At 39.2% G+C, this 15,040-nt stretch overlaps 1 protein-coding gene and 2 pseudogenes across 2 annotated transcripts in view; 2 read left to right on the forward strand and 1 right to left on the reverse strand.

Moving 5' to 3' along the window:
- LOC122091855 (chromatin assembly factor 1 subunit FAS2) overlaps positions 1-5,304 on the forward strand; it is an 8,884-nt gene extending 3,580 nt beyond the window's left edge. Inside the window, exons 3-12 of one of the 2 annotated variants that reach the window (XM_042662053.1) lie at positions 2,079-2,105; positions 2,350-2,422; positions 2,520-2,623; positions 2,710-2,924; positions 3,011-3,107; positions 3,258-3,330; positions 3,845-3,933; positions 4,027-4,165; positions 4,275-4,375; positions 4,903-5,304. In XM_042662053.1, coding sequence (XP_042517987.1) covers positions 2,079-2,105; positions 2,350-2,422; positions 2,520-2,623; positions 2,710-2,924; positions 3,011-3,107; positions 3,258-3,330; positions 3,845-3,933; positions 4,027-4,165; positions 4,275-4,375; positions 4,903-5,114 — 1,130 coding nt within the window. In that variant the 3' untranslated portion in view covers positions 5,115-5,304. Of the gene's footprint in view, positions 1-2,078; positions 2,106-2,349; positions 2,423-2,519; positions 2,624-2,709; positions 2,925-3,010; positions 3,108-3,257; positions 3,331-3,844; positions 3,934-4,026; positions 4,166-4,274; positions 4,376-4,899 lie in introns of both variants that reach the window. The other variant, XM_042662045.1, reaches the window with a different exon arrangement.
- A 2,665-nt stretch (positions 5,305-7,969) lies between these two features.
- On the forward strand, positions 7,970-9,953 carry LOC122091942 (annotated as a pseudogene).
- A 2,124-nt stretch (positions 9,954-12,077) lies between these two features.
- LOC122091958 lies at positions 12,078-14,189 on the reverse strand (annotated as a pseudogene).
- Positions 14,190-15,040: the final 851 nt, after the last annotated feature.

Raw genomic sequence — 15,040 nt, forward strand, 5'->3', positions numbered from 1 at the left:
AAAAAAAAATAAAATAATATATATATATATATATATATTCTTGGGAAACTTGGACAGCTGGACTGATTTATATCAGTTCCGAACCCACAAGAATTGCATGTGGCATAGGACCATAGAAGTCTCTTGTATGTTTTATACTCATAGCTGCATTTGGGGTCATATTATCATTTACACCATTTGGTCTCTACCTTGGCCATTTTTGTATGGCCAGGTCATTTAATGCTCTTTATGCTCTCCTGCTGACATTTAGATAATGGGAGCTGCGCATTTCTTCTGAGAAGCTAACCATGTGATAGGGTTCTGATTGTATTGTAATGATAAAATTCATAGAAATAATTGGTTGTATAGTTTTGTTTTCTTTATGATGTAGGAACTCGTCTCCTACGTTGAAAAAATCTCGAAAGAGTGAAAATAGACAAGAATTCTACTCTGGCAAGTATTTGGCATGATGAAACACTAAACTGTAGATAGAAAAGTGTCAATTTATTTAGGTTGGATCATCTTTTTAATACTAGGATTTTGGTAATGATGTGTTCTAGGGTTCAGGTTTAGGACTGTTGGTTGGGGATGATAGAATTAAGGCGATGTTGATGAAACTTAAGATTTCTAATGGGTTAGTGAAACAAATTGGGAAAAATTAATGAGACCCAAAATTCTGAGTGTGAACACAATTGGATGACATTTGTTTTAGAGAAGAGATGCAGTTTAAGTAGAGAGTTGTCAAAGGTTTTGCAGAGAGAGAGAGAGAGAGATCATCGATGGGTAATAGCTTCCATAACAGGTATTAAATCGTAAAGTAAAAGAGAAGAAGATAGTAGAAAGTGGTAATTAGCTGAGTAGCAGTACCCTAGTCTTTCCTGGAGCAGCAATTAACACTGAAAAACTCCAGGGCAAGAACTTCAATGAATAGAAAAGTCGAGAAACAACCTCATTCAATTCACTAAAACCAATATCAACATGACATTCCCTTCATTGTCCCCCAGCAACATCCCACTTACTAACCCCTAATAACATACTGATGAACTATGATTAGAAGACAGAATTTTCATGTTGGGAAAAAAACGACATAGTGAAAGGCAAAACTTTGTTACTAGTTTCTGTTTTTTCAACCTAAGACTTCACTTCATAGATAAAAAAGGGTGTACCTAGTTCACAAGGCTCCTGCCACTGCGGAATCTGGGGAGGGTCATAATGTACATAGCCTTACCCCCACTTTGTGGAGAGGCTATTTCCTGTCTCGAACCCTTGATCACTTGGTCACAATGGAGCAACCTTACCATTGCACTAAGGCCCGCCCTCTCCAACTTCCTAGATCTTGAATCCAAAATTTAGAACTATTTTATGAACCAAATTAAGTAACAACCTAACAACAGACTCTAGATTAAACTAATAATAAATTAAAACTCCTAATTAGAAACCCTATTACAGCTTGACACGATGCTGGTAAATTGGTCATAACTTTCTCATAACATACCTGAATTTGCAATATTTCTGTCCCAGTGGAAAGGTAACTACGTAAAGTTTTAAACAGCATCAGAATTGCTCTAAAACAGATGAGTTTTGGCCTTTTAAAAATAGGCTCTGAGAAAAGTGATAAGACTGCCCATATAATGGCACAAAACCCAAAGGAAAATTGAACACAAGTCCAAGTACGCATGGCCTTGATTGAGTTGAATATAAACATTCCAAAGAAGCATTATTGTTTGAGGCTTGAGATGCTTCCAGTCTTCCACATCACTGTTTCTTTTCTTGTCTCCATTGTCCTTGTATGCCTAGTCCACAGCTTACCTTAAAAATCATTAACAGGTAGGAATGTTTATATGGGTTCTTTCATGGTGAAATTTCCTTGTTAGTACTTCTGGGTGTTTGTCCTGGAGAGGTTATCCATGAGAGTTTAATTCTTCTTCTTTAACATTACAGAATTACTCTTCAATCATATTCTTAAGCTTGACGTGGTTGGATACTGAGGTTCTGTCTGTTGTTAAATTTTGATAAAAGCATCCCTCTTTGCTGCATTCCTAGTGTGTATTATTTTGGTTTTTAACATAAAAGTAATTTTTGTCCTTTATATCATGCAGGGGAACATCTTGCTTCCGGAGCTGATGGTATGGTTTTAACATCTTTTGTATGTAATGATGTTAGTTTTCCTTCAAATTATTTCTTTAGGCCATTACACAGTGCTGGTCCTGCCTATGCAGGATCCTAGGAGGGGTGAGACAGTCCTACCCTTTGGCATTTTTTGTGCCCAGTGGCTGCTCTCAAATTATTATTCTATAATTACCATACATAAAATCAAACTGGCAGTTTTAAGGAGACAATGGGGGTCCTAACTTGCTTCTGTAATGGTAGGAGGTGAGCTAATCATATGGAAGTTACACACCACAGAAGTTGGTCAAACATGGAAAGTTCTGAAGACATTATTGTAAGAATGTACATTTTCACTTCTTTCCATGGTTCTGCTTGTATTTTGAAAATAGCTGTCTCCAACAACTTTTCTTTTCCCCTTTTTTCTTTGACAGATTCCACCGCAAGGATGTCTTGGATCTGCAGTGGTCTACTGATGGTGCATATCTTGTTTCGGGATCTGTTGATAATTCTTGCATCATATGGGATGCTAACAAGGGTAAATGGAAAACATAAGGATGTCAACATTCTTTGTTGAGGTTAATCAATGATTTAAAATAGTTGTTGACTTTTTCCACACTTCAGGTTCTGTCCATCAGATTTTGGATGGTCATATACATTATGTTCAAGGCGTTTCATGGGACCCCTTAGGTCGTTATGTTGCTTCGCTTAGTTCAGATAGAACTTGTCGGATTTACATGAATAAGCCTCAGGCCAAAACAAAAGGCCTTGAGAAGATGAATTATGTCTGTCAGCATGTCATTTCAAAGGTTGGACAGAAACTGGGAGATGAGAATAAGGTTAGAAGATCTTTAATCTTTTAGTGCTATACATTATTGCTGGATATATTCTGTAGAATAAAACTTACATTTGGTTTGATATGCAGACATCAAAGCATTCTCTGTTTCATGATGAGACATTGCCATCTTTCTTTCGAAGATTGGCCTGGTCTCCTGATGGATCTTTTCTACTTACACCAGCAGGTGTGCATTTTTATAGATGTTCAATATTATTAAATATGGAGTCTCACTCGATCACACAATTAATATACATTTATCTTATCCATTAGCCTTTGCAGGCTCCATCTGTTTTTAGTAGTAGTATTAGTAACTGTCATATTTTCCTTGTTTCAGGTTCGTACAAATTCTCACCCACATCACAGTCAGTAAATACTACATATATTTTTCCAAGAAAGAATCTTTCAAGGCAAGAGATCTAACTGATACCTTTTTCCTTATACATGAATTCCTTCTAGCCTCAACTAAACCCTAATAATGGACCTAATCCCGTCACAAAGTTTAAAATTAATGTTATGTAACTTATGTTGATGGTGGAGGTAGTTATCAACTTATGTCAACTGGAAAACAATACTACTGTCTCTCAGCTGAATTTTTCTTCCACAAGTAGATTTTCTTTTCTTGATTGCGGGAGGCCCTGGAAAAAGTAATGGTCTGTTCGACCAATTTTTGCCTCCAAAACTCAGGTTTCAACAGTGGCATGGCCTCTGGTAGTGGATGAAGAAACAATATCTGACGTGCAAGGAGATCAATTGGAAAAACCTTCTCTGTATTATTTAATTTCTTTAGGAGTATCATTTGATGGGCTAGAATTCTCAATCTTCTTTGAAGTAAAGGAATTAAATAAGAACACAAAGTTCAGAACAGGCTTCTATATTCCATCTATCTTGTATTCAAAGTTTTTGCGGCATTTTTATGCGCAGGCCTGCATTACAACTGCCTGGTGCTAACAAACCCGTTGTAGCGGTACGCTTCTGTCCCATTGTTTTTGACCTGCGGGATTCTAAATCAGGTAGTTGAATGCTTCTTACAGTCCATTCTATTGCTTAGTTATAGCTATGAAATTGCATGATTAGGGAACTGAAATATCTGGATACTTGAGCAGACACCTACTTCAAGCTCCCATATCGAGTTGTATTTGCAATAGCAACTTTGAATTCTGTATACATCTATGATACACAAAGTGTCGTTCCTATAGCGCTGCTTGCTGGTCTTCACTATGCGGCCATAACAGACATTGCATGGTAAATTTAAGTTCTTTTCACCTGTAATGTACCCTCTAGTTTCGTGCCTTACAATCACAGCAAAAGTTTCTTCTTTAGTTCTGATTGGCCATCTTTTTACTGTTGCAAGGTCATCTGATGCCAAGTATCTAGCGTTGTCGTCTCAAGATGGTTATTGTAGTCTTGTAGAATTTGCAAGTGAAGAATTGGGTTTGCCGGTCTCCCTTTCAGGTTTCCTTGATATTTCTACCTCATTTTTGCTCATTGATTACAATAGTTTCCTTCAATGTGTATTAGACAACATATTTTAGTCTCAAAAGTAGGTGAGAAATGTATGTATCAAACAACATATGTTTGTAGGCTCTTCTGAATGTTTATCTGTTTTCATTTTTTTTTTTAATGATATTTTGCAATATTATTTCTCTGTTTCGGATCTGCACTTTTATTAGTGATTAGGGGAAGGTCCCTTTGACTGGCATTTTTTTTTACGAGATTTCCTAGGCATTGTATATGGGGGAATCTAAGATTATCTTGAAATGACATTTACCACTGCTAGTGACCCCGTTCTCTTGTTTTGAGATTCCCCGCGAGAGGTCTCTTAGGTTTAAGGATATGTAGCTCTCTTTAGTTTGTGCAGGTGTGCCAATTATATACACATATTTGCTACCGTGGGCTTTTTCCACGTGAACCGTATGTTTTGATCCTTAATGATGAAGGTAATGATCTATGCTAACTGTTTTCAATCTCTGTTTCAGTAGATAAGAAAGTCACGGAAGAAAGCAAGAACACCTCAGCTCAAAAGCTGGATGGCACTGCAAATACTCCAACTAACAATGATTTTGTGTCCACGACAAACAAAGTAGACACAGGAGGAAATAAATTGAAACTAGCATCACAAAGCTCTCTTAGTACTCCTGTCCCAAGTAAAACTGCTAAGAGGCGCATTACTCCCATGGTAGTTGATCCTTGACTGTATTTTTTCCCATGTAAATCTTTTTGTTAATCCAGAGATGATTTTTATCTATATGAAATGCATTTCTCTGAATTTATCACCATTCTACTGTAAATCTCATGGTTGGTTGAGATGGTTTGTCACAGTAAAAAATCTACATGGTTGATGCCCTGTCAAATGCTCAAGATGATCTTACAGTTTGCATTCATAGTCGCGTATTCTTTGTTCAATGGCTTCCTTTGAGCCACAGGCTGATATGGTCAATCCGATCGAACTTGAATAGACCATATCATGAAGCTGTGTTGAAGTTTTCTTACAAAATCTGTCACCATTATTGCCAAAGCAGTTTGTGGAGGCAACAAACCAAAGGAAATAGATTTTGTTCTGACTTATGGGATTCAGCAATATACAGAAAGACTCGAGGGTGTTTTCTCCAAGAAAAGTAGAACTTGTGATTCGAAGTGATGGTCCACAAAAAACTGGAGTGGGAAGAGAAATAGCAATTGCAGCAACCATTTTTTGTCATGGTTCAGTTCCCATGGTTATAAAAAAAGGATGTCTTGGGTTCCATTAGGTACAAAAGCCAGTGATCTGTATTCAGATTTATGTACCAAAAGATCTTAGATGGTTAATTGACTGAAACAGGAATCTTCTATCCCAATACAAAACATGAATAAGATTACTCTTACCACCCACATGATTAAACAACCTCCAGCATATCCAAAAGTTTCAAGACTAGATCTAGAATCCACAAGAAGAGTTTTGTCTAATAAATAGAAGGATTTTGTTTTACTTTAAAAGCTAATGAATGATTTTTTTGGTGGCTCCAGTTTACCGAACACACAATCATTTGAAGTTTCTTTCATCCTTCATGGAGAAAGTGGGTGAAGAAAAACCCACCTCATAATTACTCCCCACCCTTATATAATGAAACTCTACAAGTATACTTGGCATTGCTCCCAGAGTCCCAACCAAGCACTAGAACCCATGAGTAATAAAGAAATCTGGTTTTCACTTTGGGTGAAAGAAAACTCAGTCCTTGGAACCCATGAGTAATAAAGAAATCTGGTTTTCACTATGGGTGAAAGAAAACTCAGTCCTTTCATATGGGCAATGATTTGAGTACGTTTAATTTGTCCCAGTTTCATATCACTGTCATTACCAGAGGACGTGTTAAAAAGCAATTTCAGATTTTGGATTCCTAATTATAGTTTGTATCTCTAAATTCTAGAATGTTGCTTTGTTGATAATGCAATTTAATACGCTTAAGTAGGGTTTGACGGACACATATATCCAATTAGAAACTAAAAGGATGGTTGTGGTGGTTGGGAGTTCCTTGGGGCGAGTGTCCAGATGTTCACAGACATCCAATGCTCATTGAACCTCATCGCTCGCTGCAGAGGATGTGGACTCCCTAATCTAACTAGGCATGCTTTGCCATTATGACCTTTGAACAACCGGTTGGTAGTCTGACGAAAACAGAACAAGTTGTTGAAAAATTGTCCACGAATTTTTCACCTTACAAGATTGAAAAAAAAAAGGGGGGGGGGCGGAATTACTTAGATCCCCAAGATAACAAAAGTAATTACAAGATAAGTATGTTTTAAACTTAATTTAAATACTCAAGAATAGATTTTAAAAATATTTATTTAATCCCCAAATCATTTAATATTCGACCCACCCAAGATAAAAGTAAAATTTAAGTTACTAAAATACCCTTTTACATCACTTATATCCATAAGCACTCATCATTTTCTATATACTGTAGAGAGTGTTTTTCCCTCATCTATTCTTCTTCAGCTCCCTCATCCTCATCTCTGTTGCCAACAATGTTTCGAAATCATCAAGTTTAGACGATGAAAATTACTCAAACTGCAGCCAATTACAACTGTGGGAACCTCTCCGGCATCGGTCATCCATTCTGGGGGAACGGCCGACCTAGCTATTGTGGGTTACCGGGTTTTAAGCTCAAGTGCATTAATGGCTCTTCTGAGATAGTAATATCTTGTAATTACTTTTCTTATCTTGTGGATCTAAGTAATTTCCCAAAAAAAAAAAAAAAAAAAAAAAAATGGTCCATAACTTCAACTCTCTTGAAAATAAAGTTCACTTTTTCTAGCATCCCTTCAGATACAATCTCTTACATATTGATGATTAAAAGTTAATTTTGATGTTGGTTGGGGGAAGCTTTCGTTTATGTCAATTTTTATTCTCATTGTTTGTGCAGGCAGAGCCGTGGAGGAAGAGTAAAGAAATTAAGTTGTATATCATTAATTAAAAGAGGTCGAAGCATGCAATCTGGTTGAAAGAGGGACTACATCAAGCAGTTGCTATGCCCGTGCAAAAGCTAATTGTTATATGGGATTCGAAAAATGATGTAAACCCATGGATGATGGTTCATGCATCCATCTTCATAAACTCTATAGGGTTTTCGTACTTTTCTAAAATATACCTTCCCAATATTCTGAGCACATCTCAAGGCCCACGATGTCCATTTTTTATAGACCTCGACCGTTTTTAGTCTTCTTAAAATCATATATTTGGTTATTTAATCTTGAAGCTATGGAGGGAAATTTTGTTGGTCTGGCAAAGAAAAACCTAAACATAACTGGACGTGAAAATACCCAAACGTGACGAGGCAACCATAAATAGAGGAACATCATTTCTCCCCAGTTATTTCCCATCTCTCCCCCACCTAGAGCATAGGAGAGAGAGAGAGAGAGAGAGAGAGAGAGAGAGAGAGATCAAATATGATGAACTCACACTCACGTACTCTCTGCCACCAGCCACTGCACTTCTCCTCCCTTGCAAACACCAAAAATATTGTCAATTCCAAAACAAAAAGCCCAGCGGCCACCGGTGCCCGGAGACAAATGTTGTCGTTTATAGCTGCGGCATCAGAACCTCACCCGTCGAGGACACCCTCGATGCCTCCGGAGAAGATAGAGATCTTCAAGTCTCTAAACGGTTGGGTAGAGGAAAATGTGGTCCCACTACTAAAACCAGTGGAGCAATGCTGGCAGCCACAAGATTTGTTGCCGGACTCATCCTTACCGTCCGATGTGTTTAAGGAGCAAGTAAAGGAACTACGCCAGCGAGCGTCGGCATTGCCGGACGATTACTTGGTGGTGTTGGTGGGTGACATGATCATTGAAGAAGCAATGCCCACGTACTTATCCTCCCTAAACCGGCTTGTCAGGGTTAATGCCTTGACCGGAGCCAGCCTGAACCCTTGGGCCACTTGGATTCTTGGTTGGACCGCCGAAGAGAACCGTCACGGGCAATTGCTCAGGACTTATCTCTATCTCTCCGGACGCGTCAATATGCCTATGATTGATCGCACCATCCAGCACCTTCTCGCCGCCGGGGGCATGGTAATTTGTATTCTTTCATAGCCTCATAAATTCCAACACTAACCTTTTCCCTCAATAATAAAATTTATTTTATTTTATTTTATTTTATGGTTGTTCTGATTAAGGGTGCAACAGGGTTGGGTTGGCCGGGCCGGGATTCTTAAAACCCTAGCCCAACCCTGAGTCCACTTAATTGGGCCCAAACCCCACCCTGACCTTGACTCAGGGCCGCAAAAGCTGAATCCAGGCCTAACCTTCCAAGGTTTAGCCCAATCCTTACTCACTCTAATTGGCCTTTGATTTTTCAGGGTTGGGCTGGGATGATCTTGATTGGCTTTGATCCAGACCCTGACCCTGATCCTGGTTTGCCATCAAGGGTCAGGTATACCTTGATCTTGACACTGCAAAATATGAAATAACTAAAAAATAAAAAAATATTCATAATAAAGAAGAGATAAAAAAAACACAAAGTCTCAAATTACTTGTCATGAGGAGAACATACTAAGAAAACAAATAATCCAAAAAATTTCAATTATTTGTCATGATAAATAAATAGATCATCCTAATAAGACAAATAATCTGAAGATCTCAAAACCCTTATCATGTTAAATAAGGAAAAGAACATCTTAAGAAAACAAAAAATCAAAGTCAACATTAGAGGCAAAAACCAAGGCCCTACTGGGCCAAAACCAAGGCCTAAACTCAGGGTAAAAAAATCAGGGTCGGGTTCAAAGCAGGTTAGGCTTGCCAAAGACATCAACCCTTACCCGCCTTGACTCTGACTCAGGGTCAGAAATTTCAGGGCCGACCAACCTTCAGGGCCAAAATTTTAGGATTGATACTTATTCGAGATCAGAGCGGGCCAAGGGCGGGTTCGAGCTAACAAGGCGAAACTTGCACCCCTAGTTCTGATACAATGTCAAGTTTCATTCAGGTCATAAGAACATAAGGTAATCCCTATTTGGGCCATGTGTATGCAACCTTCCAAGAGCGTGCCACATTTGTATCTCACACTAACATGGCCCGCTTAGCAAAGGGATATGGAGACACCATGTTGGCACAGATCTGCGACAACATTGCAACAGATGAGAAGCGGCACGAGAATGCATACATCATGATGGTGGAGAAATTATTGGAGGTGGACCACAATGATGCCATGATGGGAATAGCTGACATGTTGCGAAAGAAGAACTCAATACCTGCCTCCTACCTGATGTACGATGGCCAAGATCCCAATCTCTTTGACCACTATACTGCCATTGCACAGAGGATCGGTGTCTACACAGACGCAGCGTACGCAGACATATTAGATTTCTTGGTTGGAAGATTGAAGCTAGAGAAGATAGAGGGTCTCAATAGTGCGGCCCAAGAAGCCCAGGAATTCATATGTGGGCTATCACCCAGGTTCCGAAAACTGCCCGGACGAGCGGAGCAACGGGGTCATAAGGTCAAGCCCCAGAGCGTTCGCTTCAGTTGGATCTTCAACAGGAAGGACACTTTCTAAGATTTAAGAATTCATTGTAATTTGTCCACATATCAAAGAATTAAAAGGATCTAGAACCAAAAGTAATATATGGTTTAACTGATCAAGAGCAACTCATTTCTTAAATAGGTAGAGGTCATGGTCCAAGCTTATAATCCCACCAAGCTCGGCTTGGCCTGATTGAGATTGAACTGATCCCATCAATTGACACCCCGAGTCATCACCCCTGTGAGTGATCATAATTTAAAAAAAAAAAATGTCTAAGGATGGAATAAAAGATTTGCTAAACTTCTATCATTACCACTCTATCTATTGGACCAAATAAAAATGCATTTCTTTCCGAGACATATCAACAATAATGACAACAATATCCATGACCTTATTCCAACTAAAATGGATCGGCTACATGGATCCGATAGAGAAATAAGGAAGCACAAAAGAGAGGCTAAAACGAAGAAAAATAGAGATATGAGAAGAAGGTAAAGCAGTAGAAAAAGACACTTCATGGGAACATCACCTATAAGGGATTGACAACATGGATCCTTGTCCTCTACAAAACACTATCCCAAGTAGGGGTGTCAACCGGTCGGGCCGGTTCGGGTTTGGTTTCGGTCGGGCTTAATCGGACTTGAAGACTTTCAAAGGCTACACCGTGTCCGCCCATTTAACTAATCGGGCTTAGTTATTGAGGGCATGGTACACTTTATATTCGGTCGGTCGGTCTCGGGTTATAATCGGGCCACCTTAATCGGGCTTTAGTCGGGCCTTAACCGGGCTACGGACATGTTTAATGTTAAACGGACTTTAACCGGTTTTTAAACGGGCCCTCTTTAAAATGTGCTATTATATTCTGGCCCACTCATGCAAGCCCAAAACAATGACAATAAATCAATAAATGATACCAAATATAACCATTATTTAAAATGTGAACATGTATTTACTTTTTAGTTTTTATTCTTTAATTTAGGGGGTAAAATAGGTATTCTACAATCATTAAAGGGTCGGGCCAAGTCGGTGCACAATAGGCCGGTCTCGGTCAGGCGTTATTCGGTCGGTCTCGGTCGGGCGCCCGACGGTTCAAGTAGCAAAACCGAGACCGACCATTTATAAACGGGCCTGGCTCAAGCCCGACACGTTTAATAAACGGTCCGGGCCGGCCGGTCTATAAACGGTCGGTCCCGGTCGGTTTAGCCGGTTCGGGCCACGAATTGACACCCCTAATCCCAAGTCATACTAGAATCTAGCCTTACCATATGCATATCTTTTCGTACCACTTAATCAATAGTCATCTTAGGTCTGACCCTACCTCTTATGATTCCCTCCAAATGAATATGTTTATTATTCGTCACTGGGGTATCCAAAAATCTCCGTTGAACATGACCATATGTTACAATCTCATATTAGCTTATGGGGGCTGATCCCACATCGATTTCCTATGGAAATTGATGTAGGTTGATATGGTCTTGGACCCCCTCACCTTGTAAGCGAGTTTATGGGGTTGATTTCATAGAGGGAACTTGCTAGAAATTGATAATTTCTGTAACTATGATTGCGTAATTATCTTACACATTTACTAAATATAGCAATTATACTTTATAGAAGAAGTCTTTTTTCCTTTATCAAAATCAAGGAATTTATTACAAGTAATAGATAAAGGAAAAGGAAGCCTTAAAAGTAACGTGGCTCCAGCAACCGAACAGAGATATCTTAACATTTGTCCACCTCAATGATGTAAAACAGATAGAGGGAATTTGCTAGTAAGTGAAAGGGAAAGGGAGAGAAGGAAAATCAATTTTAAATGAAATTGATAATTTCTGTAACTATGATTGCGTAATTATTTTAAACATTTGCTAAATATAGTAGTTATACTTTTTAATAGAAGTCTTTTTTTCTTTATTAAAATCAAGGAATTTATTAAAACATGTAATACATAAAGGAAAAGAAAGCTAATGTGGCTCCTGCATCTGAACAGAGAAAGGGCAAGGGCGAAATGACTAATCCGCTCCATCTCTCATGAAAGATAAAAAAATTTACCCCCATTAATGTTTATGCATGCTCATTTTTTTGGAGTTAATTTTGCAATCAAATTTACAAAAGTTTTCATTTTTTATTTTTGATTTTTAATTTAATTGCATTTTTCTTCGCCTAGAAAGTGACCTCCTTGTCGAAGATCCAACTGAAGCAAACATTCTGTGGCTTTACCTTGTGGGCCCGTAGTTCAACTCGTTCATGTAGATTTCGGAACCTGGGTGCCAACCCACACACGAAATCCTGGGCTTGTTGGGCAGCACTGTTGAGACCCCGGAGTTTCTTTAGTTTCCATCGTCCAATTAGGAAATTCAATATGTCTGCATAGTCTGCAGTTGTGTATACACCGGTCTTCTGTGCAACGGCAGCATAGTGATCAAAGAGATTGGGATCATGGCCATCGTAGATCAGGCAGGCAGACATTAAGATCTTCTTGCGCATCATGTCGGTGATCCCTAACATTGCATCATTGGGGTCCACCTGTAGTAACTTCTCCACTATCTTGATGTATGCATTCTCGTGCCGCTTCTCATCAGCCGCGATGCTGCAGCAGATCCGTGGCAATACGTTGTCCCCATGCTTCTTTGCCAACCGGGCCGTGTTGCCGTGTGATACAAATGTCGCCCGTTCTTGAAAGGACGTGTATGCATACCCCAAATAGGGATTGTTTTCTGTTCATGTGTCCTGTGATCATTGAGACCAAACCATTGGTAGCAAAAGTGGGGAACGGAAAAAAGAAAAAGGAACGGAAGATATGGGTTTTAAATAGTAAATTTTTTCGAATGATACGATCAAATAAACGGTAAAAAAAAAACATAGAACGGTAGTATACTCATATAAATTAAGGAATTATTATATGAATATCTGCATCTAGTGTTCAAAACAACTACAATATCTAATATTAATGCCTATACATCCCATGTCTCCTTATAAGTTTTAAGACATATCATTGAATATCATCTAACATCAATTCTAAATTCATACACCACACATGCCCAAAGTTTATTAAGCAATGTGACTGGGTTATGGTGTTTTTCATTGTTGTCAACATAGTCAACACGCTCTCAAAGTGATATATGTTCACTTAGAGTTAGGAGTCATCACTTTGGAAATATTTTTCAGCAAATACGTTAGTTTATAGGTCAATTTCAGGGTCCACGAATTGAATTTGAGTTGAAGGTAATACATGAGAAATATAGTCCCTTGTATCAGCTTCAAGTTGGTGAAAGAATCAGGTCGATCAGAATTCGGGAGAGAGATATATGGTCAATTAAGTAGACATTATGTCCAAAAAGCAAGTCTTAAAAAACACCATAAAAACAGGAATGTGTTTTAAATGTGTTTAGTATGGGAATGCTTGAAGTTTACTGTTTTTTTAAGTATCTTTGGGAAGCATAAAGTAAAAAGTATTTTAAACAGTAAAAAACGGCAATACGTTTCAAACAGAGTTTTAAACGTGTTTTTCCTAATAGTGATCCAAACAAAAAATAATATAAAGAGAGATAATAATGATAACTAAACTTAAAAAATTAATCATCGAACACTCGATAAATCAAGATAAAAAATTAGGATCAGACGAGCCAAAGCACCAACCCTTACCTGCCCTGACTCAGGTCCAAAAATTTTAGGGTTAGCCCTATGCAGGCTCAGGGTGGGTCGGAGCCGCCAAGCCCAAAGTTGTACACCTAATTATACTTACCATGCCACCGGCTATAAGGTATCGAATGGTTCGTTCAATCATAGGCATATTGACGCGACCAGACTCACCAGAGAGGTAGAGCCGTAGAGGTAAGTCCTGAGAAGATCGCCGTGGCGGTTCTCTTCAGCGGTCCAAGTACGGTTCCAAGTGGCCCAAGGGTCCGGGCTTAATCCGGTCACATCATTAATCCCATCAAGCCGGTTTACGAAGGACTGGTACGTAGGGAGGGCCTCTTCGGTGATCATGTCACCTACCAACACCACCAAGTAGTCGTCCGGCAATCCCGACGCTCGGTCCCGTAGTTCCCTCACTTCCTCTTCAAACACATCCATGGACAAGGATGAGTTGGGCAAGATATCCTGTGGCTGCCAGCATTGCTCCACTGGTTTAAGTAGTGGAAGCACGTTTTCCGCAGCCCACCCATTGAGAGACTTGAAAATCTCTACCTTCTCCCGAGGCATCGAGTGTGCCCTCAACCCATCATCTGCCACCGACGGACGCGGCTGAGGTGTTGACGTAGCTACTACCATCGATACCCTTTGTCTCCGGGCACGGGTGGCCGCAGGGCTTTTGGTTCCGAGGGAGAAGAGATGCAGTGGCTGCAGGTGGCAGAGAGTAGTGTATAGTGAATGTGAGTGCAGCATTATATTAATTTATTTGATTCTACTCTCTCTGTCTCTCTTCTTTTTCTGAGTTTCTATTATCTTTATTTTGTTGAGATAGAGCTTGCGATCAAGATGGAGGGGACGGCGGAGAGATATGAGAAAGTGGGAAGTAAGGATCCTCTACTTATTGGATCGAGTTTGCTGCCTGTGACAATGGACCACAGTCGTCTTAGTACGTAGTAATCTTAATCTCTGCTACAGTGCTACCATTTAAAACATATTATTTTGATAATAAGAGACGTGCAAGAAAGTGCGCATAGGTTCTTCTCTTTCTCTACGTATACCTGCTTGGGGCCCTTCAGAGCTGGTTGGTGGCTTTTAAAATTGAATTTGTTAATTTTTCACCTTTTCTCTTAAAGCTCATTCAACCTATGTTAAGATTCTCTATTAATTAATTTATTTCAGGGAAAAACCATATGTATATAGTCCTCATTTATTCATTTATTTTATTTTTTAATAGCGATAGTTAGGTCATGGATGTAGCTCATGGATCCCATATGAACCATTAATACTGAAAAGGGACTGAACCAGAACTTGCTTCTGACCCAAACATTGCATTTAACACCATCACCATATCTGTGGATGTGAATCACATCCAGATGCCACGGATCCAGACAAACTCTAGTAAACTCTAAATTCATATCCTTGATTCTTTCCCCAAACCCACCACCCCTCCTCTTTCAGTCTTTCTTCCTTTGGTTTAGACACCACTTGCA

This window comes from Macadamia integrifolia, chromosome 2 (assembly GCF_013358625.1).
Source record: "Macadamia integrifolia cultivar HAES 741 chromosome 2, SCU_Mint_v3, whole genome shotgun sequence".
Taxonomy (NCBI): domain Eukaryota; kingdom Viridiplantae; phylum Streptophyta; class Magnoliopsida; order Proteales; family Proteaceae; genus Macadamia; species Macadamia integrifolia.